A 27,890-nucleotide genomic window follows, 5' to 3' on the forward strand; every position below is an offset into this window, starting at 1 on the left:
ACGTCTATTTACAGTATACCAGACTGGGACATATGTGAAATTTGTTTAGTTGAAGGAGCACGTTTCTGTCTTTGTATTCGAAGGTATGCTTTATAATTTCCATGTATATATATATATATATATATATATATATATATATATATATATATATATATATATATATATATATATATAACTTGAGAACTTTGAACGTGTATAGCAGATGATTCACCTGGCCAGCATAGCAGTACATTAAAAGTACTTTCATGGCTCACAACAGACTTTAAATTCTTCTGAAAATGCGCTATTTCAGCCACAGTTGCATCAGCTTCACACTATATTATACCAAAAAATTATCATTTAATTCCTTTATATACTTTTACAATAATTTACCATCTGTCAGTTGGTGAAGAAGCAGTGGTGAGAATTTATCAATTCATTCCATAATCTATGGGTTTCAAGGATGATTAACATCCAAATATAATGTAATTTCCTAAGACTATAAATAATTTAATTACTGTATAATATTACATGATATTGTTTAATAATATAAGAGTAGTTGTATGTGGATTGCCTCAGCCAGCTGGGAGGATGTTATATGTGTTGGTCCGTTACCGTCCATAGTCCTGTGCTCGGCTGTGACGACACGCGTGAGACGTCTGACACCTGAACACATTATTTCCCTCCCAAGATGAAGGTGGTTGCTTCTAAAACGGACCCCCCTCTCGGTTAGTTACTGATTAGTGTATGATTAACACGGTGATGTGAAAAACCGACAATGTGTTGGCACCCTGAATGAAATATAAGTCATCATATGTTAGTCATCAGGCTTCAGCCGTCGCCCCAGCGTTTACAACGTGAAAGTTTCGTCTATTAATAGCTTGCTGATTTTAAAAGCATATGTATTCATTTAAAATCTAAAGTCTGGTTCCAAATAGAATGTCTCTGATTTCATTTTATTTTTTATTTAAGCGATAGTTCAGGATTAATTGGTCCCACTCGCTGAAGGTTCATGGGAGGCGTCGCCACTTTATAGATTGTGTTGTTTATGATAACCGTTTTTATTATTGATGACATTGACTAATAAGTTAGTTTGTTACAGTTCAGATATAGCTGTGTAGGCTTATTAATGGTAAATATTAAGACACATTCAGCACTTTAACTGCCTGCAGTACAACGTATTAGCATAGTTCATAAATGCTTATATTATGAAAATTATGAAAACTGCACAAGAAATGCATTTTGTGTAAATCACTTTGGGGTAATTTATGAAAACACCTCTACTACCAAGAATTGTTGTTCGATTTCGTTCATTTATTTTTTCCACAGGAAGTAAAGGGTCAATTTGTAGTTTTGACCAACCACTGCTCTCTAGTTGAGTAATTTGTGTTTCTGATGGTTTAAACAATTTTAAGACACTTTTCTTCAATGACTTTTCCATCACAAATGACCTAAAATTACCTAACCTAACCTACTATCCAGGGGGTTGCACCCCATTGGATTCCGCGGTATATTTAGGTCATTTATGAGGGAAATGTCGGTAAATTTTTACTTTAGGACATGAGTCCCTAGGGGTTGACCAATATGTTTTTCCATTGTATTTTGGTGTGTTTTAAACGAATCTGACCTTAATTTTTGGCGGAAATTGCTCGTTTTTGCCCCCAATTAATAATGGGGGAGTGCCTGAAAAATCTAGGTTTTTGGGTGGGGGAGAAAACGAGTCATCTGACCTAACATAATCTAACCTTTATCATAAAATGAACCAAATTATCTAATTAACTTAATCTAATCTGAAATACTACACATACCAAACCAAAACAGTACAGTCCGTCGAATATCATTTGGCAATGTCAGCTGCATCTGTAACTGAAGCACAAAAAAAAACTCATAAAATTATATACAAACTGTATTGCTCTTGTATTATGCATTGATTTCATGAATTAAGAAAGCATATCTATGGTTGAAATGTAGTGCCGCAGGTGGTTAATATTAAAGGACAAGGGTTTGGGTTAAACAGCTACCTAACAAAAAGTCTGTAGAAGAAAACTAATTAAGATTAAATCAGGTAAGATGGAGCAAATACACTTTTCATATTTATATTTTGTACGGTACATTATTGAACTGTTCCAGAGTAGGGTTGCCATATCTGAACATTAAAAAAAAAGGACGTTCCCGAAAACATCCTGCCCCCCGCCCGGCACACACTTTGGCGCTATGTAACCTTGAAGCAGCCGTGACAATTAATTTTGCATATTTGCATAGCACATATATATATATATATATATATATATATATATATATATATATATATATATATATATATATATATATATATATATATATATATATATATATATATATATATATATATATATATATATACATACACACACACACACACCAGTATCGGTGTACTGTATTGCATTGTGTTTTTAATGTAGGCTAATATACAACATACATGGTATAGAAATCTTAAAAAAAAAAAAATTACCTTTCCTTAAGGCTGAATATCTTCATTCCCTTAGCTGCAGTCTTCTTCCCCCCACTGTGTGTGTGACTTGATGTGCCCATGCATACTTTTCTGTAGATCGGATCTTTTTCAGTATTGGCTGATTGCTCTTTAGAAAGGTATAGAAGTCAAGCAAGATGTTTCTCTGAAGTTGTACTGTACAGTCATAATGCCTTTCATTGTTTCAAAACTCAATTTGTTCCTTTCCTTTTTTCCAATGACTTTGCATCAATGAAAATACTCTTTCTACATTTGCATTGTGAGATGATATAGCAAAGAAGAATTGTGCAATTCTTAGCAATTCTGAGTGGCATTAAATGTTCTTTGATTTTTCAAAGTATCTGGTCCACTTTTTATGTGTTGGCAGATTACTAAATTCTTCATCACTTGTAGTTTTCCACAAACTGCTTCAGGTTACTAACTTGGTCAAAACACTTCATCAACTTCTACCCCCTTATCAATCAAATATTTGACAGCTAAGTTGACAACACCGTACAGGCGTACACGTGACTTATCAGCTGACGAAAACCGAACGAGATCTCTACGGTTTCCACCTCCCCTCTCTCACAGTCTCACTCTCTCGTCATTACAGTTTCATGTTTTTTTTCCTTGGAGAAAATGATGGAAGCTGAAATTCCGGATTTTTTAAGAATTTTAAAAATTACTTCCGGATGAAGATTTCGAGACTTAAATGGAGGACATGTCCGGGAAAATACGGACGTATGGCAACCCTATTCCAGAGTATTACCTGGTATTCAGCATTTAGCTTACTCCAGAAAAATTATTTTACTTACTCCTGCGAAATGGTAGGCAGGTTATGGCATCCCAGTTATTAGTGTCTCAATGAATTAACAAAGATAAGCCTCTTAAGGCTTTATTGGCTATCCTTGGTCCAATTGTCAGTTATACTTAAGGACAAGGGTGTGGGTTATGCTGCTACCTAACAGAAAATATCTAAAGAAGAAAACTTATTTTTTCCCTCAGGAATAAAGCAAATCGGGTGGAGGAATAGCACTTTTTTTCTGTGAAGCAGATCCTCTATACCAGTGGTTCGCAACCTTGTTTGCCCCATGCACCCCTTTCACCATATGTCAGAATGTCATTCCCCCCTCCTTTCCAAGATTGTCTGCCTCAAAAAGTACATTCCAAATACTATGCATATAATACTGAAAATCCTTTATTTTTTCCATATTAGTATCAGTTTCCCCCCCCCCCGAAAACCTGAGGGGGGAAATTCCCCCCTGGTTGAGAACCCCTGCTCTATACACTGGATTTCAATACTGTATATCAGAATTCGATTTTTAGACTGATGTACTCTGGACCGCCTCTCTATTTACCAGGTCGTAGGCATCTATCAAACAGGGAGGTACTACCGCCTGGGAAGATTTTGGAAGCATAATGTGTTGTCTAATGTTGACCCTGCTGCCGTTTGGCATCACAAAAATTGTGACCAATGTCCCAGGTTGCTGATCTGCCTTTATGCCTCATTTACTCACAGTTGCAGGGTCTCAATTGTTTTTGTCATTTTGACAACACAACATAGATACAGTACATCGTTTGTTACTATTGATCTTTTTTTTTTTAGTTTTGGTATTTTTAATATTTTATAATTATTGTAATTTATTTTTATTATTTTTATATTGTATTAGATTTTGTTAGTTATTATTATTATTATTATTTTTATTATTATTATTATAATAGTAATAATAATAATAATAATAATAATAATAATAATAATAATAATAATAATAATAATAATAATATTTTCGCGCCCCAGGCCTTGATGTGGGTCATTAACGCGTGCCCGGATGGACTTATCCCCTTAAAAAAAAAGGGAAAAAAAAAGATGTTTCGGAAAAAGGAAAATCAATTATCATTCTGGAGGGCTTGTGTTTTCGTATGTGTGGTTAAATGTTTGTGTGTGTGTGTCATGCGTCATGAGCCTCAGTCTTGAGCCTGCCTTCATATGTACAGTTCTGTAGTATTGTATCAGTGTTCTGCTCCTTGCTACCAACACTCATTTACATGAACTTATTTTTATTTATTTATTTATTTTTTCATCATATTTGCCACTTATCTGCTCACTAGCCGTTTGGGCGGTTTATCCAGTGTTAGTACAGGAGGAAACCGGGGACCGGGAACCCTGTGGTGTTTGGTAGTGAGGGTCACACCGGATTATACCCTTCTCGTGTGTGTCCGGGGCGAGGCTCGAACCCTTGACATATTGGTGAGAGTGATGCGCGTTACCGCAACTTATAAAGGTATACTTGAGGGTTTAAAAAAAATGGTAAAATTAGGTAATGTCTGGTATGTTAAGAAATGGGTAAAATTATGTAGAATTCTTATTTTAAGACATCGGCAAAATTTTACAAAATGCTTATGAAAAAGACTTGCTCACTGATTATTGTACTACATTGGTCTAATTGGATACATATTCTGTGTGCCTAACAAAAGCTACTGTACTAAGTACGAGAGCCAAGACGCTGCGTGTGTAAGCAAGTTGAAGATTGCTGCATTCATGCCTCTTATGGTGTATAGGTCATCATAATTAATATAATATCTTCAATAACAGAAAAAAGTACAATATTAAATTTGTAACTTCACTTGAAAATAAAAAGATAAGCTGTATCAGAAGGTATTCACTCAGGACGAGTGGCTGGAGAGAGCGGTCAGTAAATCAGCTTACAATGGGGTCATTACAACACAGTTCTGTATAGTACAGTACAGGGTATTTCATTTGGAGATACTGTAGTTGTACATTCATAACAACATTATTTATTACCTTTGAGTGATACATGATGGCTCTGTTTGGCTAGTTGTGCATTTAAACAACATGTTGATGAATAAACCACTTTCAGTATTTACTAAAAGCTGATAGATACACTACAATATTTATAATTGCTAAAGACAGTTGTTTGTTGTTGTTGTAAGTGTGAGAGATGGGGATCACTGTTAACATGGTGAGGGAGGGCTAGAAAGATCAGTTGTTTGCGCTTTGTAAACAAAGAACCCGGAATTTAATACGACACAATTACTCGTCTGGTGTTAAGTGTGGGGTTCTTTTGGGGGGGAAGTTGATTATTTTACAATAATTTAATTCTCTCAACCCGGCACCGAATCCCACTGACAGAAATGCCTGCGATCTACTTCCAGACAATTTTTTGAAGATGAAATAACAAAAAATTACATTGTTTTGACTGATTACAGTGATCCCTCGGTTAACGAGATTTCGGTCAACGATTTACCTTCCATAAGATTCTTAACTTCGGTTAACGAGCAATCCCTCGATTAACGAGTTTTTTACGAGCCGACTTCAACATGTTTTCGCTTGCATTTGGCGGTCCACCAGCTGTAGTATTAGTCCGCCAATACAGTAATCGGTTTTAGGGCTTAAATTCCTTACTATTTTAGTAAATATCAAGAAGTTTATACTATTCAATAATTTTAAAAGTTTAATATTAACTTTTTTAGTCATTTTAACAATTATTGAACATAATTGAAGGTAAAGAAACTAGTTTTTTGGCGTGCCATCCAGCCTGTTAACACACCAGACAGGCGTTAGTGTCTCTGTTTTCAGTGGAGGTAACATCTTGCTTGAGAGACTCTTCAACTAAACACTTTTTTTCTGTTTCCAAGCAAATTATTGGTCATTTTGAAATTTATTTTACATATTGACAATATATAATGCAGTGCAGTGTTGATTTAAAGAAAATAATCTTGAATTACACCAAGAGAACTAAAATTTTATGGGTGAAATGGTGCCATGGGGTGACTTCTCTTCCACCCCAATGCCTTCTCTTCTCCCTTCTCCTCCACCCTCATTCTAATTCCCATCATCATCATCCAGTAGCCTTCTACATACACACCTCAAAGTAAGTGTGCTTTTCTACCTTTTTTGTTGAATTTAGGCAATTTTCGGTGAGCTGGAACCATTTACCCAAAAACCTGCTGGAACTGATTGTGCTCGTTAACCGAGGACCACTGTATATTGAATTCAAAGAGATGCAATGTTTTATTTGTTATCAACTGTTGCGTCTGGACTGAAATAAATATTGCTACCCTAGAATTAAATTTAATTAGAGGAATACACAATGGCTGAGAAAAAATGTGCTAGGCAGGTGGGCACTGACTTGAGTGTAGATTTTTTCCAGGATTAATGTTCCTCATCATTGTTGTCACCATCATTCTCTGTTATTTTTAAATTTTGCATCATTCTCATCATTGTTTTCACTTTGAACATCACTCAAATATTCAAACAAACCATAATAAGCAGGTGAGCTGTGTGGGTTGTAACTTGTCTTGCATTATTCGCAAGACAAGAAACAAAAAAAATTTTGATTAATCTACAGTTGCTCAATCTCAGCCAGGCCTGAATTTTTTCCTAGGTCGTACAGTGTTCCTGGCGACTCCTGCACCTTGTATCATACTGTGTGAATGTACAGTACAGGACATATACCTGTACAGGGGGTCCCCAGGTTATGAACGGGTTTTGTTCTTGAGGACGTTCTTAAGTTGAATTTGTATGTAAGTTGGAACACATGCTATGCGCATACAGTACTGTACTTACAGAACAATGTTTAAAATCCAACTATATCATAGCCTAAGTCCTTATATACATCTAAAATCATTAATTTAAGAGAAAAGAATAAATAGGATGACAAAATACAGTAAATGAAAGTAAAAAATAAGTCATCAGGTAAATCAAATATACTGTAAATTTCAAGTTTAACCCCGTTCATATAGTCGGATGTGCATCCCTGTACCTGTAGATGTTGTTTGTATTAGTTATATTTAGTAGTTTACCTAACTAAACTTTGATTCTACACATGTTACATATGATTTATTTTTATTTTCAAAATAAAGTTTTAAAATTAATATTCAAATTTGTGTATGTGTCAAGATAATATGATAAATAAACCTTTATAAAGTATTACTATAAACTGCTGTACTGGAAAAAATCAGAGAAATTTGACTTGAAATTTTACAAATCGCAGACAAATTAGATATTTCGGTCATTGGGCACCAAATAAAACTAAATAAGGTACACGAGCACTTTGAAATAACTTTTCCACAATTCTGTGGTTACCAAACATACAACTGTACTCTGTACTCTCGTTAATTTGGATTGTTATAGTATTTCGGATTTTGGCTTAATTCATTTTTTTTTTTTTTTTTTTTTTTCCAAAATTTAATAACACCATTTGAATTCGGAATACCGTACTGTCAATCTGAAATAACCAAGCAGTTCCGAAAAGTTTATTATTATTATAGGAATATACAGTAATATCTCCCGAAGCTGGAATCCCTCAAACCCAAAACTCTCCGATAGCAAGAATTGAAATTTTCTCGGAAAATCGTTCCCAAAACCGTAATTTTCCGTAAAATTCTGACTCTGGGAATGAATTTCCAAGAGGCACATTTTTCCGGAAAATTCCCAAACAATTTCCTAATACAGTACCCAGAAAATTCCGGGGATGTGGGGAGTTTTTTCCGGGTTTGAAAGATAAAAATCAGGCGCATTTTCTGGAAATTCCGAGAAAATATTTCCGTTACCTGGAAAATTCCAGGGATGAGAAATTTTTTTCTGGCTTTTAGTGTCGTCTTGTAACACGGAAATCTCGCATTCCCGGAAGTGCTCTGCACCAATTGTTCTAGCTAATGGGGATATTACTGTATTATGAAATCGATTAAGATGAATGAATTATAGGAATGGAACATGAATATGTGTATATTAATATTGTATAAAACTATGTTTAGTGTGTAGCCGGGGACAGGAGGTGGAAGAGGAAGGAGGGAGTGAGAAAAGACAACTCCACACCGCCTGGTCGGCAACCCGTGATCCCTTCATAATCACAGCATGCAATTTCACCATAATTCCCATATTACCGTATATAGGTTCATTTGGTGCCAGGTTATTAAAATCTTATTGAAAAATAATTAATTTTCCACCCCAAATCCCACACCCAATTCCGGATGAGCTGTTGCTCCGTAGTATATTCCTCTCTTGTTTACAGACTGGTAACAGCTGATTGTTCCTGCTCTTCCTAACAATGTTACTAGTGCTTGCCATCTCTCAACCATTGTTGTTGTCACTGCTAAAGAGGGTTTCTGCTTACCACAGGTTGTCTTGATCACTTAGTAAATAATGTTTCGTCACAATTATCAGAACATTATAAATATTATTGTAGTGTATAATGCATCTCCATATGCCCTGATCAGTTGTCAAAGTAGCCCAGTTGAGTCTTCATGTATCAATTAATTTTAAAATTGAAATTAGAAATTAAAAATGTTATAAGAATGGTTTAGTAGTGCTATGTAAGTGCCTTGTTACGTTACCTCACTTGTGCCTCGTCACCTCACCTCTCGCCTCATAACTTTACCTCTCGCCTTATCACCTCACCCCTCACATCATCAGTTTACCTCAGTGTTTCATTTATATTTATTATTGTAGTATTTACTTCATTATTACTGTGTGTACATTTAGAAAATAATTTGTTTGCACAGTAATTATAAATAGATTATTTTTTGTAGCAGCCAAGGCAAGGCGCAAAAACTGAACATAAAATGAGCAAATAATTAATCAAACACAAAAATTTGGAAATTGTTGAATTACACCAAAATATTCTGAACTTTGTTAATTAAGATTTTTCGGTAATTCGAGTGACCCAGCGGCCCCCTTTTTTTTAATTAACAAGGGTATAGTGTGTACTTACATGTATCACTTTGCAGTATGAAATAGTCATATCTGCAAAAACAGTTGTCGACAACCAGACTTGAGTCTGAAACAGTACAGATAAGCAGTGTATGAAGGAGCTACTGTACGTATATCATTGTTTCAGTGGGATTTATTAATCTGGTTTACAAACACATTTTCAGGTAGAGTACATGTATACAGTACATTCAGTTTATAACTGGGTACAGCCTGTACAATAACTTTATAAGAGCCACTTTTCTCTTTGCAGGGGCACTTATAACATGTTCCAAGGCTGGTGTGAGTGTGGAGTGGGGCAAGGACACAAGTTTAGCTTTGAGCGACACCTTCAGCGTCAATTCATCTCATGGCATTTCCAGACATGTGGCTAGAGTCAACCCTTCCCTGGATTTGTATCCTAGCCATATTCTTCACCGAACTGAGGTATGTTGTTTGTCACTAATTATCATGATCTACTGCTCAGTATTTTTAAAATGTGAATGTAAGGGCATCTGTGAGGAAGTGCAGTAGCTTTCTTTTCAGAATACAGTACAGGTATAGTAGTTAAGTTTCTATAGTGGGTATAAGGGTACAGTCCTCCTGAACCTATATAACTGTGCCCACAAAATTTGGATTTGGTTGATAAGTTATTCCAATACTGTAGCTACAATGATAATATAAATACGTAATCTAGATAATTTAATTAAATACAGAATTATTAAAATACTATAAACTGCATTGTACTGTACTGTACTGTATTCTTGTTATATTGCATGCAAATTACACAAAATGGTTTATGTACCTGTACTCATATTATTTTCAAAATAAGGTACAGTACAGGTGTACCCCAATAACTGATGCATATAGAGACCGGGAAAAGTTGTTGTTTAGTGAAACAACGGTTATCAAAGCAATTAAAAAACATAACAAATTCAGGAGGTTAGGGACTGGCCACCCTCCCAAAACTCCCATCTACCCTTGATATATCTCTGTACTGCATACTGTCAAGTAAGAAAATAAAGCAGACATATAAAGCAAGTATAATATGCCTTAAATAAGTAATGTAACGCATAAATTGTGACTGCTATTTACCTGTGTTGAGGATGGTAGAGAGGGTCTAGGGTGGCAAGTTCAAGTCTCTACCCATACTGTATTTGCTGGTCCATCACCACTCTTATTATGCCTTATCAAATCATATAAAACTGCCCAGCACAAGAGGAACTATCACTGTGGCGTTTAAGCATGATCGAGTAACACACTAAGTCAGAAATAATGAAAAAAATCAAGTCTACCATTCTTTGCTGGTCCATCACCACTCTTATTACCATATATGTCGGCGTACAAAGCCAGGGGTGTATAAGACGACCCCCGAAATTTCCATTTAAAACAGGTTTCGAGCTATACTCGCTGTATACGACTACCACAAATCTGACACTTACCACTGGGAGCTTACTGCCTCAGTAGTCCTTTACCAACCATCCCACTGACCAGTCGAGTGTTGCTATTAAACACACTGCTAAGCAACAAAGTCTGCCATAATCTGCATCAAACGTTACCAGCTGGTGTAGTGTAAACACTAGTGACGTCACTGAGGCGTTGGTTATTTTACTGGAGCTAATGTAGGTGTCGAGTAAAATTTTACCATTTACTTGAAATGGATTTACTGATTTATTTGTTTATATATTTATTTATTTATAATATACTGTAATATATTAGAAATGTAGGCATAAAATAGACTGCTGGTGTTTTGTTTAATTTATAAACTTGCTTCGCGAGACGATCGGTAGGATTGGCTGTTTGTTTAATTCGGCGGCAGTTGCAAATGGCGAGCGGTGCGTGATGATACCTGCGTTTATTATGTTGTTATATTACGGTATTTACGGGATGTTGGACAGGTTTATAATGCTGTACATTTTTATTATTTTAATATACCGTTATCTTATTTTTAATCCAGCTTCCCAAACGTAAGTTTCAGTAAAAAATAATTAGTGGTAGGACCGTGCGATTAAGGCGAGTGTTTTATGATGTTCTCCATCACCACTGGCGACACACTAAACAACAGGATGTAGAGGTTCGGATTTTATACCCGGCTTTTAAACGACCCCTAATTTTGGGCTGATTTTTTTAAGGTTCAAATTCCGACTTATACGCCGACATATACATCACATCGAGCTGCTCCTAAGAGGGGCAGCTCAAGAGGAACTGTCTCTTGGGCGTTTAGGAATGCTTGCATAACACACAAAGTCTGAAGTAACTAAAAACATGAAGTCAGAGACACATGGTAAATGTAAACAATAGCAAAGATGGTAGGAATGAGTCAGGAGCAGCGTGCAGAGCCCTGTCGTGGCAAGAATTCTCACCAAGCCACCGCCTACCAAATTCAAAACAGCCCTGCCGCTCCTCTCCCGATTATTGGATCTCCAGGTTCTCAATGAAACTTGCGGGGTATATTCCCTATACTGTATATCATCATTGGTTGTGTGAAGTTGAGGTTATTGGGGCGTCTGTTTTTGGGGTACGTATACTTGTGTGTCTTTTAACTACAGTATTGTACATTATTTGGAAGAGAGTGTTGGATTTTTTCTTATATGAAGGTTCCCAGTATCAGACATCAAAACACAGGATCTGTAAAAAGTGCAAATTTCTTTTGGATTGTGAGACAAGTTGTAAAAAAAAATAAAAAATTGTGTGATCATTTTGATAGTTGGATAATTTGATATTTCTTGATAATTTGATGGATCTAGAACCCCAACGATATCAAATTAGCAAGAGTTCAGTGCATGTCATTCAGTATTGTGTTAGTTCATCTGTTAGGGAAGTTTCTCTATTTCACAGGTGAGCAAATTACACCATACTGTTGATTAATGAGAGACAAACATAACTTTGGGACAAAGCCATCATGTTTTAACCATTGGTGATGACAGCAACTGAAACTGTTACTGATAATGTGGTCTTTGTAATAGGCAGTCCCTGAGTTACGAACGCTCAACTTACAATCACCTGCATACAGGTATACAAACGGGATGCTTTTTATTTTCATTAAAAAAAATATGTAACTAAAATCACATTTTTTACATTACTTTCATTATCATGTACAGTACATATTGTTGAACCTCAATTTTTTAACAGTATTTACATTATTTGTGAGGAATGGGATATTATTGTTGTTTTGTATGGGCAGGGTTGTGCTTTAACCTAGCCTAACCTATGAAATTAACACTGTTCTGACCTTCGAATAGATCAATGTATAAATAGGGTCCAGGAACGTAACCCAGGAACTGCCTAGTCTAGATCAGTGATTCTGAACCAGTGATACATGAGATAAAGTTTGAAGAGCCAAAGGTATAATGGGTATACTGTATACATTTTTCTTAATGATGTACAGTACTTAGTTTATTAAAGAAATAGAGAAATGAGTCAGTCACTATTGAGAGGGGGTATTTGCATGACATTTCACACCCAAGTGATAAAAAAAGGTTCAAAACCACTGGTTTATGTTAACTGCTTTATGCTCTATATAAGTTGGAATATTTTTTTGACCCGATGTAAATATTTTTATTAATTGATGCCAACTTATATTCGTAACTTATATGGAAGTGTGCCGTACCTTACTGGATTTTTAAATCTGTTATTTAATACCAACATTGATTTTAGATATGCTAATATTTGCTTTGCTTATGAACACTACCTTCAGTGCTCATGGCTCAGTTATATTTGTTAGTGATACTTTTAAATTTTTCAGGTGGATCATTGGTTGTCCACAGCATCAGGACCTTTGTCATGTGGTGGAGACATCAGTGCCACTCTTGAACAGCTAAATAGGGCTCTTGCTCCCTCAGATGAACTAGTGGGAAATCACATAACTGTTGCAGACTTTGAAGTGTTTGCAGCTCTTTACAGTAAGTGTTGAATATTGTACAAGTTGAATTATATGATGTTGACAGCATGCAAAGTAAAGGTAAATATGACAAATTTAGCTAAGTTACAGGCAACCACTTGTGTTCATTTGTATTAAGAATTTATTATACTCATAATTGTGCACCCCACAGCCTCACACTCCCAACAATTTCTCTTGTGTACAGTAGTGTGCAAGTCCATGTCATTGTGACCTGGGGTGGTCAGCAAGGTGAAACTATGAAAAGTTTCTTTTAACCATTTGCTTGTGTTTACTCAGCTGTACTTGGGGAAACCAGATATTATTCGATTAGCAGATTGTGTTCCAGGGTATTGGTTAGCCAGTGCAATTGGCAAGTGTTCTGGTCTTCATGGGTTATTCCTAGACCCTGATTCAGAGCTTGTGAAATCTGGGTGTGGTTTGAGTTGGCAACAGCTTCTACACTTTAAACAAATTCATTCCTGGATGTCTTTAGGGCTGATACTCCTTGAGCACAGGGGGCAACCATTATAATTGTACTTCATATTAGATAACAAGTAGGATAATGCATGTATAAAATGTAGATTGGTCTAGTATAGAAATTATTTTTTGTTGTTCATTTATGGCACAAGAGACTGGCTGGCAATTTGCTTAAAATCAGATGTTTTCTCTACAATTATTATTGATCAATCACTCACCCCATATATAGTCCATATATGTTGGACAATCTAATTAAGATGTATTTTCTGGTGTCTTTTTAAAGTTTTAATAAATTTATTCCCCCATATGTTGCATATCTATTCCCCTTTGTTACTTAATAGGTTTTTAATATTTGAGGAAATGTTGCGTCTTTGTGACTTTACACTCAAGCAACTCACTCTCAGGGTGTAGTCCTTCAGGCTACCCTATCACTATATGCCTCTTTTGTCCTATATGTCTTTCCCTGTTTTCTCCTTATTGTACTGTTCTGCCATTCTCCCCTTGATGTTCTCCCAGTTTTCTCCATGATGTTGATGGTCTCCCTTACATATCACCAGTATAAATATAGACTACTATGTTTCAGAAAATGCAGCATGGCATATGCGACTGAACAGTGGAACAGCCCCGGTGAATGTTCTTCGTTGGTACAACTTCATTGAGAAACAGGTACTGTTTTGTATCTTACATTTGTGTATTCTCTTTAATATTTGTAATAATTATAATCATGAAGCTCAAGAATTTATTGTTAAATAGTTGAAAATTTTCAGTTATGTTATTATTCAGTGTTATACGGTAATATCTCCATTAGCCGGAATCACTTAAACCCAGAACTCTCTGACAGCTGGAATCACTTAAACCCGGAACTCTCTGATAGCTGGAATCACTTAAACCTGGAACACTCTGATAGCTGGAATCACTTAAACCCAGAACTCTCCAATAGCTGGAATTGAAATTGGCTTGGAAAATGATTCCCAAAGCTGGAATTTTCCAAAAATTCTGGTGTTGGGAAAATTTTTCCAAGGTTGAAAATTGATTGCATTTTCAGAAAATGTCTTGAATAAAGACAAAAGCTAAAGTATTTTGGGGAGGACCTGACCTGACTCAATGTTAGGTGGAGGTAGGGTAGGGGATTAGTGGTCTCATATTACTGACCTTATGATGGAATGTCAGGCCACCCTATCGTGGGTGGGGGATTAGTGGTTCTCATGACCTGAAGATGTCTTGAATACAGACAAAACCTAAAGTGTTTTTAGGGAGATTGTGATATTTATAAGTATTATTATGACCCTCCTTTTTCGCCGCTTACCCAGCTTCCACCACTGGTTACCAGCGGCTAGGGTCGTATGTACAGAAGCAGTGGATACCTCACAAGTTTTGTCGAATTACCACTGGCTGTCCCGCCAGTCCCTGGTAATTTCCTGATGATTGGTATCAGTGTACAGACACACAACAGCCAGGTAGATTTCCACCAGGTCACAGAAACACACTTGTGCACTGTAGTCTTCTTTAACAAGCACTGATTCTTCAGAACACTATTAACAGGGTAATGGCTTAACAGCTTGACTTCTCACATCAAAAATATACTATAGTTGGCACACTACCAGTACAATTCCTTTGTCTTTTCACTTTATATTGTTCACAACAATTCCACAATACTTGCACAACAATTTTCTTCAGTTGTTCCACTAGGCTTATTCTTTACACTCTGAGTGGAAGCGATCGGCTGACTCAAGACCGCTCGCTGCCGCTTATATACTGTATGTCTTGTCAGATGCCTAGAGCATTCTAGCGATGTCCAGACGTGTGTGTTGCAGTTTCCAGTTACCTCTCGTAGCACTAATTAAGAGGTGAACTGGAAGCAACATTCATAAATGTTTATGGGTTAAGTTATCAAACCCAAATGGTCTTTTCTCCATTTATTCAGAAGTAAACTATTGCACAATAACTGGGATATCACTGTAATTAAGTCTATGAGCGGTGAGCGTTAATAATATGAAGCTTGGGTATATCTAGCTTCTTGGAGCACACGTCTCAGTGGTTCACAGACTGGAGTAGAACTGGCGATAGCCGGCTGCTTAATTGATAACTCTGCGGTCAAGGTGTGAGGGAACAGTGGGAATACACTGTCACATGTCCACTTGATGACTACTCACTGTTCATAGGAAATTTACTGTGGGTGATGTAATTATATAAACCTGATGTATGTAACCCACATTTATATAAGTATTACTGTCTGTTAGACGGGCTAATACATGGGAGGTCGGCTCGAGACATGCCTGGAGAATTCTAGATTGATCTAGGCTTACAATAAGAAGTAAATCATAACAAAAATGATGCAATACATTCAAGAATATTCTTATATAATTAATACATTTATATACAGTATACATGAAAATTTCACTAAATTTGTCAAAATAACTGCTGCTTGGGACAGAAAACAATCAAAACACCTACTGTACTGTCAGGTGTTATGGTTTGTTTTTCAACTCGTATTTTCGGGTCGATATACTTAACTTTCTTCATTTATTTATACTCAGTTACATGCACGCACTACCCTACATACAGTACACGTTGTGAAAAAGTAAAAGAAATAATTTTCCTAAGGGCAAACACGTAATGGGAGGAGAGCGCAGAGTGTGGGGGGGGCATTGCTAGGGAATCTGCGTGTCAGCTGATCTTTGTAACTATGGTGAAGCAGGGAGCGTGTGCAAATAGCGACTGTGTTAATCTTTCATTTGGCTTTTATTTACTCGTTTAGCAATAGTATTTTTTGTTGTAACTTATTTATTTGTATTATTTTTATTTATTCCTCACAAAAAAGAAAAAAGTAGGATAAAATTTGTCCTTCGATTGAAATGTCCAAAAAATTTCAAGGGACCAAGGTGCAGGACACAGGTCCCCGAGAGTTATCAATTGTTGTTTTTAGGAATATTATTTCACTCACTCTATTAATGATACATTGTTTCTTATTATGTTATTGTAGGTAAATGCATAGTTTATATAATTTGTTTATCACTGCCTGTCACCATTTTCAGATTAAACTATAAGATATGTATTTCTTTTATATGCACTGTATTTCGATCATACGCCTGGTAACAGGAGCCTGGGAGTGAGTGAGTGAGTGACCCTAGTTAGAGCGTTTTCTGCAGTTGTAACTCCCTCCCTCTCTTCCATATTTCACTGGATTTACTGTTATCATTAGTGCTTACTGATATAATAGTGATTAATCATGGCATTGTAGCCAGGTTAAACTCGTCACTGTAACCACCAGGCTACTGGGCCAAGCTGTGAGGTGTTATGGTTGTTTTTCAACTCGTATTTTTGGGTCGATGTACGTAACTTTTTTCATTTATTTTTACTCGGTTACATGCACACACCATCCTACATACATATTGTGAAAAGGGTAAAAGAAATAATTGTCCTAAAGGCAAACACGTAATGGGAGGAAAGCGCAGAGTGTAGAGGTTAGGGGAGCGTTGCTTGGAAAACAGCGTCCCAGCTGATCTTCGTTACTATCGTGAAACGGAGTACAGTAGGATCGGGATATACTGTATAGCGAATTTATATCAAGATTTTTTTTATATTGTGGTTTAAAAATTATCGACATTTTCCTATATATAGCGATATTTTTTTATTTTGCGAGGGAAATCGGGCAGGAAATATTTAAAATTTATCACGACTACCAAAATTATCGACATTTTCTAATTTATAGCGATAAATTTATTTACAGTAGACTCGCAACTTACGTTGGGTTATGTTCTTTGGACCTCTCAAAAAGCAAAAAACCGTATAGAGTCAGAAACACTCCTAAAAATCCCCCCAAAAATACGGGTTGAAAAACTGTACAGTACTTTAATGTACTCTAAAAGACTAAAAAATATTTATCTCTTGTGCAAAATATATGATGTCTATATTCAAATTATTTGCTGTCTTGCAAGGATTCCAGCAATGCAATTTATATTCTGCTAACTTTAGTGTATGACATTTTATAAGATAAAAACTTTAAGTCTAAAACCACTTTCAATCTTGCCGGAAGTGGAGGGGGAATTGATGTACAGTATTATGACAGCTGGCCTAGCTGCCAGCTAAGGTTACCTAATGATATTTATTATCTGTCATATGGGGGAGTTTAGGTTTTCTTATAAAATATGAATTGACGTAAGAGAATATAATTAACATTGCTGGAATTCTTGTAAGATAGTGATTAATTTGAATACAAACATGCTTTAGTTTTCACTAGGCAAAATTTTTAGCATATTTCTACTTTATAGTACAAAGGACTAAAATTTTTATCTCGTGCAAAATATATGATGTCTCTATTCAAATTATTCACTGTCTTACAAGGATTCCAGCAATGCTATTTATATACCTGCTAACTTTAGACTGCCATATTATGTCAAGTTTATTCACCTTTATTGGCCTCCAGAACCTAACCCTATTTGATTACATGAAATTATATATCGTAATTTAGTATATAGTGAACATCCTTGGACCCTATCTCGTGATATATCCTGACCCTACTGTATATGCAAATGGTGACTGCTAAACTTTCATTTGGCTTTTGTTTACTGATTTGGCAATACTGTATTTGTAGTTGGTATTATTTTTATTTATTCCTCCCATTTCCTGGTACTTCATATATTATTTTAAGAAAACTATGGCTACAGGAACAAGATACACAAAAGTTTTTATCTAAATATTCCCTGCTGTAAAATACGGTACTGTATTTTTGGTTTTACTGTATTGACACCAAACTTCTATATAAATGATGTGTGTGTATGTGGTCATATTGAGGGGGGGGGCTCACTTTCCACCCACCCACACCCATGTTCTTTATTTGTTCTTATTTTATTGTTTTTTATTATATTATCTTTATTTCCAAGTCACATTAGAGTACATTCTAATGATTTTTCTACAAATTTTATAGCATTAATGCTCCTGAAGTGGTTATGAAACATGGCACAGTGTGTGTCTACTGTGATGTATATGATGTCACGGGATGCGGCTGGAGTGGCAAGTTGGCCACTCCACACACTTTCACTTTCCACACAAAGACCCATGTTCCTCATATGTCTTAGTTTATAGTTTAATATTATATTATTTTTATTTCTAACCCACATTAGAGTATTGTAATGATTTTTCCACAACTTTTATAGCATTACTGTTGACTTTTAGTAGTTGTGGAACGTATCCTAATTTTCCCTATAAGATTAAGTAATGCACATTCGGGACCCGGTTCATCTGGACACCCTCTCTCCCCAATTGTCCGGAAGTGTGAGGGTTTACTGTATTTTCAATCGTACTTTTGAAAAAATTGAGATTGGTAAAATGGTACAAAAATTTTAACCACATCTTTTATTTTTAAATTAAATCATGTATATACAGTACTCTATTTTTTAATGGTTAGTAAGTCAATGAGGATTTTTTTTTGTAGGTTGGTGGAGTCATTGCAGCACTTCCAGGTGATGTTCAGAAGGTGTTTGAGTGTTCCAAAACAACTCCCGCCTCACCGGACAAGTCAGCAAGTGGTAGTAAGAAGAAAGAAGAAGGAGGAAAGTTTGTTGAGCTTCCTGGAGCCAAGTTAGGGGAGGTGGTTGTTCGTTTCCCCCCGGAGGCCAGTGGATATTTGCACATAGGTCATGCTAAGGCAGCTCTCCTCAACCAGTACTATCAGCTTGCATTTAAGGTGAAGATATTTCTTACATTTTGTAAATTTTTTATTTCGGCATTCATTTTTCATTTCTCAGACATAACAATCATTGTTATGAATGATATTTCCCATTCTATGATTCTTACTTGAAGCTTTCTTAATTTGTAAAATATATGTAGTGATTATCACCAAAATAGTACATGGTGAATTTTAAACAATAATTTGTTATATATTTTCAGGGGAAGTTGATAATGAGGTTTGATGATACCAACCCTGAGAAAGAGAAGCTGGATTATGAGAAAGTTATCCTGGAGGATTTGAAACTACTGGAGATAAAACCAAACATTTTCACCCATACTTCAGATCACTTTGATCGTATGATTACCATGTGTGAGCAGCTCATCAGGCAGGGTTTAGCATACTGTGATGATACTGATGGGGAGACTATGAAGAAAGAACGGGAAGAGAGGAAAGAAAGCAAGAATTACAACAACTCTGCAGAAAAGAATTTATCTATGTGGGAAGAGATGAAGAGAGGGACAGATTATGGTCTCACTTGTTGTGTGCGGGCTAGGATTAACATGAAGAGCGACAATGGTTGCATGCGTGACCCCACAATCTATAGATGCAAGAATGAACCCCATGTCAGGACAGGCTTGAAGTACAAAGTATACCCAACCTATGACTTTGCCTGCCCCATCGTAGATAGTATAGAAGGGGTCACCCACGCTCTGAGAACAACTGAATATCATGACCGTGATGAGCAATACTACTGGTTCATAGAGAAGCTTGGACTAAGAACTCTTCACATCTATGAATACTCACGCCTGAATATGAACAACACTGTGTTGTCCAAGCGAAAACTTACATGGTTTGTCGATGAAGGACTTGTGGATGGTTGGGATGATCCAAGATTTCCAACCGTCAGGGGAATTCTGAGACGTGGTATGTCTGTGGAAGGATTAAAGGACTTCATTGTTGCACAAGGTTCATCTCGTTCTGTAGTGAACATGGAGTGGGACAAAATTTGGGCCTTCAACAAAAAAGTAATTGATCGTTATGCCCCACGCTATACAGCTCTGCAAGGTGAATTAGTGCCTGTTCACATCACTGATGTCAACGAGGAGTCCACTTCTGCTCAGAAACATCCAAAGGATCTCTCTATTGGCATGAAAACTGTGTGGACTGGCCCTCAAGTCTTGGTTGAGGCTGCAGATGCTGCTGAGTTGAAAGAAGGACAGAATGCAACTTTCATCAATTGGGGAAATATTATGATTAAGAAAATAACAAAGACAAATGGAAAAATTGTGTCAATTGATGCTGAACCTAACCTTCAGAACACTGATTACAAGAAAACCCTTAAACTTACTTGGCTTGCTGATACTGAGAAAGCTGCCACCACGCCTGTTGTGTGTGTTTACTTTGATCACCTTGTTACTAAAAGTGTGCTTGGAAAAGATGAAAACTTTAAGGACTTCATAGGACACAATACCCGTGCTGAAGTGAAAATGGTAGGCGAGACTGAACTTCAGAAGCTGGTGCCAGGAGATATTATACAGCTGCAGAGGAAGGGCTTCTTCCGTGTGGATGAGGCTTACAAACCAGTGAGCTTGAGCAGCTGCCAGGAAAGTCCAGTTATACTCTTCTCTATCCCAGATGGACACTCCAAGGATATGCCAACTGCTTCATCCATAAAGAAGTTGGCAGGCATGAGTGAGAAAGAGAAAGTCAAAAGTGCTCAAGGAAAAAAGGCAGAAAAGAGTCCACAGGATGAAGTGAAGCCTCCTGTTGGGGGATCTAGTGCAGACACAGGTCAGAGTTTATTAATTGCCATCAAAGATCGGGGTGATAAGATAAGGCAGTTAAAGAGTACTAAGGCAGATAAGAATGTAGTTATGGCTGAAGTGGAGATTTTGAAACAATTGAAGAAGGATTTCCAAGATGCAACAGGAATTGAGTGGAAGCCAGATGTTGTCATACCTTCCAGTGCTCCAGTTTTGGCAGCTACTGCATCTGTTGCTGGTAAGAACGCTGTGGAAATACACTCCCAGATTAAATCACAGGGTGACATAGTTCGAAACCTGAAGGCCAGTAAGGCTGACAAAGATGCCATTAAACAAGCAGTTGATTTGCTTTTAGAGCTTAAAAATGAGTTCAAAACTGCCACTAATGTTGATTGGAAACCAGATATTGAAATATCAAAGTTTGATAGTGTTGCCCCTGCTCCTGCTGCCTCCACTGGTGGGAGTGGAAGTGCACCTCTTGATCTGCACAACAAAATTAAAGACCAAGGTGACAAGGTAAGGTCTTTAAAGGCCAGTAAAGCAGACAAGGATGTTGTGAAGCAAGAAGTTGATGTACTTCTGTCACTGAAAAAAGAATTTAAGGAAGTTACTAATTCTGAATGGAAACCTGAAATTGATATATCCCAGTTCAGCTCATCATCTAATGCATCTGGTTCTAGTGGAGCAAGTTCAGCTAAAGCTATTGATTTGCATAGCCAGATAAAGAAACAAGGGGATTCTGTAAGAACACTGAAAGCAAACAAGGCTGATAAAGATACCATTAAACAGATGGTTGACCAACTCCTGTCTCTAAAGAAACAGTTTAAAGAATGTACAAGTACTGAATGGAAGCCTGATATTGATGCGTCTCAGTTTTCAGAAGATGTGGTTGCACCTTCAAGGGGTATGATGACTGCTCCTGCTGAAGTAAATGCTGCAGCTAAAGCTAAAAGTACAGAGACTAGGAAACCAAAGGAAACATCACTCACGAAGAGTACAATACAGGTACCTACCAAATCTGATGATGGAGGAATGAAGAAGCAGACAAGATTGGGACTAGAAGTCAGAAAGGAACAGAATCTTGCTGAATGGTATTCACAAGTCATAACAAAGTCAGAAATGATTGAGTACTACAACGTGTCGGGCTGCTACATCCTTAGGCCATGGTCTTATGCCATTTGGGACTATATAAAGGATTTCCTGGATAAAAAGATTAAGACCTTGGGTGTTGAAAATTCTTACTTCCCAATCTTTGTAGCACGAGAAGCCTTGGAGAAGGAAAAGACTCACATTGCAGACTTCTCACCAGAGGTTGCCTGGGTAACCAGATCAGGATCAAGTGAGATGGCTGAGCCTGTTGCTATTCGTCCTACATCAGAGACTGTTATGTACCCTGCAATTGCTAAGTGGGTTCAATCCCACCGAGATTTACCAATGAAACTTAATCAATGGAATAATGTTGTTAGGTGGGAGTTCAAACAACCCACTCCATTTTTAAGGACACGTGAATTTTTGTGGCAAGAAGGTCACTCTGCTTTTGCTTCCAAGGCAGAAGCTGAAGAGGAAGTTTATCAAATCCTAGAGTTCTATGCTCAGGTCTATGAGGAGCTCTTGGCTGTGCCAGTTGTTAAAGGTAAGAAGACTGAAAAGGAAAAGTTTGCAGGGGCTGATTTTACCACAACAACTGAGGCTTTTATATCAGCCAGTGGTCGTGGCATTCAGGGAGCTACATCCCATCACTTGGGGCAGAACTTTTCAAAAATGTTTGAAATTGTCTTTGAAGAACCTGAGACCCAGCAAAAGCAGTATTGCTTCCAAAATAGTTGGGGATTAACTACGCGTACTATTGGAGTAATGGTGATGGTTCATGGTGACAACAAAGGGCTTGTGTTGCCTCCTAGAGTGGCTTCTGTGCAGGCAGTTATTATGCCTGTTGGAATTTCTGCAAAATCATCAGAGCAGGAAAAGCAGAATCTTACTGATGCATGCAATAAGTTAGCAGCCGATTTGAATGCTGCTGGAGTGCGAACACGGTGTGATCTACGAGACAATGTTACTCCAGCCTGGAAATTCAATCATTGGGAGTTGAAGGGTGTTCCCCTAAGGTTAGAGCTTGGACCACGTGAGGTGACTGCTGGCCAGGTATTTGTTGTACGGCGTGACAATGGAGAGAAACAAGCTCTAAATCGGGCCACTGTAGGAGTGCAAGTTCTGGCCATGTTGGATGCTATTCATGACAACCTAATAACACGAGCACGAGCTGACCTGAATTCACACAAAGTAAAAGTTAACAGTTGGAAGGACTTCACAGGAAACTTGGACAAAGGTAATATCCTCTTGGCTCCATTCTGTGGCCAAGAAGAATGTGAGGATGCCATCAAGAAGGACTCTGCACGTGATGAAGCTGCTGAGCCAGGGGCTCCCTCTATGGGGGCAAAGGGCTTATGTATACCTTTTGAGCAGCCTGGGGAAGTCAACGGTTTAACATGTATCCACCCATCATGCAAGGCCAAACCACTGTACTACACTCTCTTTGGTCGGTCTTACTAAACTGTAAGGTGGCAGTGCAGTTCATATTCATTTTGCTAACAAGTTTAGTTTATTTTATTTAGGAAATGATAATGTGTATCATTGAGTACATTTCATATATTTTTTTTTGTAAAAATACTCAATAAACATTTATATTGTATTATGACCCAATAAATCATATGATGCAATTAGCGAGGTGTAATTTTCACCATTTTAATTATTCATCTTGTTGACAACATTTTTGGTGTATTTTGACAATCCAAATTGAATGTCATCATTCATTTGTGAAATATCTTTCGGTGTGCTCTTGTAGGAAATGGTGATGAATTAAGAGGTGAAACTTGTGGAGACTCGTTTTAAGTAGAGATGCACAGATTAATTAATTTTACTATCTGGCAGGACACCTGATTTGCCAGATAGTTTAAATGATCCAGAAGGATAATATAGTTTGTTGATTTCTCTATGAATAGGCTGGGCTAACTGCATGCATACACTGGCACTCCTACAACAGTCGAACATCATAGGTAGCATCCACTTACATGACTATTTGTCTCTATATATTTTTATCCACGAAATAAATTGTCCACAAGATCATACTGCCAACAATATCTCCTCCATCAACATCCAAAAGTGATGCTCTGCAACAGCCACATATGTTACCTGTTTGACTTGGGCTCTCTCTCTCTCTTCCCATATGTAACCATGAAATTCATGTTTGTCAACACTGAGAGGTGCCAAATGGGAAAAGGTTTTGTGGAGGCACTGCAACACTAAGTAGTGTCCCTAGGGAGGAGGGATCATACGTCACCAGAAAAATTAGAAAAAATGCACTTTATATGAGGCATAACGCATTAGAAGGGGGTGAAGCGCCAAATTAAAAAAGCTGAGAAAATCACGTTTAAAGTTTTTCTAAGTTCAAACAACCATAACGTTTTTGTTTTTTTAAGCTAAGAGGGCTCATTTTTTTTTCATCATGCAGCTCAATCCCTCTCCTAGCGAACTGTGAAAACTGGAAGTTAGTACTGTGAATAGTTATTACATGTATTTTATCGGGAGTTGAATGAAAATATCAACCGTGATGTACAGTTGTTTGATCTTCAAACCGACAATACAGTTAACCCTCACTTTACGCGGTTAATGTAACCCGGAGGGTCCCGCGTAAAGTGAGAAACGCGTAAAGTGAATAACATAACATATGGGATTAATTGAAATGGAGTCCGGGCCTATCCCCAAACTCCACTTTTTGACGACACACAACTATGTTGTAGTAAAAATATTATCTTAACTTTATGATGGTATGCACACACAATTAATAATTAAGAGAAATATCAATAATATTAGGTTTTTCAACACTTACATTAGTAGAAAAAATGGCTGGGCACACGGGGATGGGCGGTTGGTTCCGAGGCAGAGGGCAGATTATTGGCCCTCACCTGTGTCACTTGTATCAATTGTATCACTATCCACCACAGAGGCTTGCAGGGCCTCTTTGTCAAACTCCCCAAAGTCCATATAAGTCCATATCCTCACCATAATTATCACTATCACTGACTTGGGCCGGCTGTGGTGGGTGGCGGGTGAAGAACTGGTAATGTTTTGATGACTGGGCGACCTTGTGCGCACCATGTTCGCGCCGCTTACACAACATGGCGGATGGCGGGAGGTTTGGATCCAAAAATGGCGCGGCTCGCCAGCCGCTCTCCGCGTAAAGGGGTACACGCACCGCGGAATGTGAGCATCCTGGGTTCCGGCAGGGCACCGCGTAAACGTGGAAACGCGGAATGTGGGACCGCGTAAAGTGAGGGTTAACTGTAATCATATTTTTTTGCAAAACTTTCTAATTATTGTGGGCTAATACTGTAAAACAAGTTAACGATCACCCAAAACAGCACTTCTTACAATCAACCCCCATAAACCTCCCCCAAAATCATTTGCCTATCAGTATTTATCTTTCCATCCTAATATTAGCCAAAGACTTATAATAGTGTTACATATAATAGTGTAAATAAAAAGGAAACGCCACTTCACTCATACCCCCACCATTAACCTCTTCCTTCCCACCCCGCCCCACATAATTAACATACAAATACAAAAGCAGAGAAAGTTTGCATAATCTTTGGTAAAAACAATATTATGAGAATAGTATTACAATCTTACTTTGTTTAGTTCCTTCGTTTTATTATCCCTGATGATCGTAGTAACTTGAAGTTACGTAAATCCTGAGGAGTGCGTATAACTTCAATGGCCTCATCATAATCAATCACGTACTGATCATTGTCTTTCTCTGCATACACTAACAATCACCACACAGATTCTTCATCAACTAAATCATTGTTTATTGATGCCGGCAACAGTTCAGTTTCATTATAAGACTGAGTTATGGACTCATTTTCGCTGGCATTCCTTGAGTCAGGCTCACTTTCATCACTATTAAGGTCAATGCATGTTTCGTCACTCCGCTTCTACCTCCTCGTAGTCTGTATGTTCTTGTGATACATTAGTGTCACTGTTTGTGTTACCATTAGACTCACTTTCATCATTTTCATCTTCACTTTCATAGTCATTATTGCTGTCAGTGCATGTCACGTAACTCTGTACCGGAACACAGTCTGCCAAAAGGTCTTGTGATGCATAGCAGTCACTTTTTGTATTATGAGTACGTATACCAAAATCACTATCGCCAAGCATTCCTGGGGTGTCCACGTGAGCACTGTCGTCACTAAACACAAACTCAGGAATAATAGACTCCTGAACACACACCAGAAGGCCAGGCCTCACTCGAGTCTTGCTCTAATATCGGGCAGATATTGCACAGCACTTCTCACACCTGTGGAACACGAATAACATCAACGTTATGCCGAAAAATTATAAAAAATAGCAGTAGAAAGTACACTGAACCTCCTAATGCTATACAATGCGCCAAAACTAACAATGAGGCAGCATCTGGGCACGAGGATTGGCCGAGGATCTGTGACGTAGCAAGGAGAAATCCATTGTGATTGGCTGCTTCAGAGGGTATGGTCCAAGGGAGGTGCGCTGTCATTGGCTCACACTCCTCTCGCTCTGAATGACATGTTGCCACCTTCTTTGAGCGCACAGCCAGATACGTAGCTCCAGGCCTGAGGCGAAAGCACACCTTTTTAATAATGACGCTACCATATTTCTATTCTAACTAGAGGGTTACATCTAATACCAACATATAGAGGGAGGGTGAAAATAGTGATAACCATCTAAAAACGCATTTTGGCTGGGGTGTCGCTTCACCCCCTTCTAATGCTGAGCGCCTCGTATACAGTATTCTGAGGAATTTAAGACCTTTATTTACATTTACAAGATTGAAATGATGTTTTTATTTATCATTTACAGTTGGCTTATATACTAGGGAATCACAATCATCTGCCAATATTCTTATGCATTTTTATTGTATGAATTGAAAAAAACCCACATCCTAATTAATTTTTATTCTGACACTTGTATTTGCAGATGCCTATTCCGGTTTCACCTATGTGCTGATAAGTTGCAATTTGGAATTTCACTATTAATGCTTTTTTTATGATTTCACTGCCAATGAATATTTACTAAATTGTGATCACAGGAATATAGTATACTATTTCGATAGGTAATACTGTACTCATGTATGAGCAGTATCAGAACTGTGTGACTTCAGCTAGAAATGACATATTTATGAGGGGGGGGTGGGGGGGAGATAAAACGCCCCAAAATTTTAACAACAATTCTACAGTCACGAATTATGATTGTGTTGTGAATTTTCCATAACTAAGCATTTATGGCTAAATATGGATTAAGGTTAAACAGTTATTGTACAAATATATTAACCTTAATGTTTTGATGAGAAAAAATATATATATAAAACACATTAGATACCTGTAAAAACTTTATTTATCTACTAATGTTTTTTGTCAATAAAAGGTAGTAAATAAGTAGATGATGAAAGTAAATATAAAATGTTATGTGAACCTGTCTTATTATGTCAGTGTTTGATGCAACTACTACTGTATAGTAACAGAACTACTGGTGGTGGCTTGCTAGGCAGTTTTGTCAGATGGTAAAGGCCTGTGGTAAATAGGTGAGTGGCGGGAAAAGCTATTGTTATAGACGGACCTTGGGATATGACTGATTCCTCTTCTGATCATTCGTTTGTGAACAGTTGTCCAAAACCAGGTGGGTGGTGTGGTTCATAGTGAGGATACAAACTGATGTTACGAGGGCACTTTCAAGTGTTAACTTGCTCGGGAATAAATAATTAGAATTGATCTAAGGCGAAGTACCCTAACATATTAGTGACAGGATTGGATGTGGTATATAGTGAATTATTCCAAGATAAGTATGTGTGTAATGAATGGTGAGTTTAAGTTCTTAATATTTTGTTAAAT

At 37.3% G+C, this 27,890-nt stretch overlaps 1 protein-coding gene across 1 annotated transcript; it reads left to right on the forward strand.

The window, feature by feature from the left end:
• Window positions 1-571: 571 nt before the first annotated feature.
• On the forward strand, window positions 572-23,684 carry LOC121868862 (bifunctional glutamate/proline--tRNA ligase-like). The gene is made up of 6 exons (XM_042369856.1): window positions 572-707; window positions 9,451-9,623; window positions 12,922-13,078; window positions 14,117-14,199; window positions 18,968-19,219; window positions 19,423-23,684. Exons 1-6 carry the CDS (start codon window positions 671-673, stop codon window positions 23,515-23,517), a joined length of 4,797 nt encoding a protein of 1,598 aa, XP_042225790.1. The 5' UTR covers window positions 572-670; the 3' UTR covers window positions 23,518-23,684.
• The last annotated feature ends 4,206 nt before the right edge of the window (window positions 23,685-27,890 follow it).

This window comes from Homarus americanus, unplaced genomic scaffold, assembly GCF_018991925.1.
Source record: "Homarus americanus isolate GMGI-L3 unplaced genomic scaffold, GMGI_Hamer_2.0 scaffold30535, whole genome shotgun sequence".
Classification (NCBI taxonomy): Eukaryota; Metazoa; Arthropoda; class Malacostraca; order Decapoda; family Nephropidae; genus Homarus; species Homarus americanus.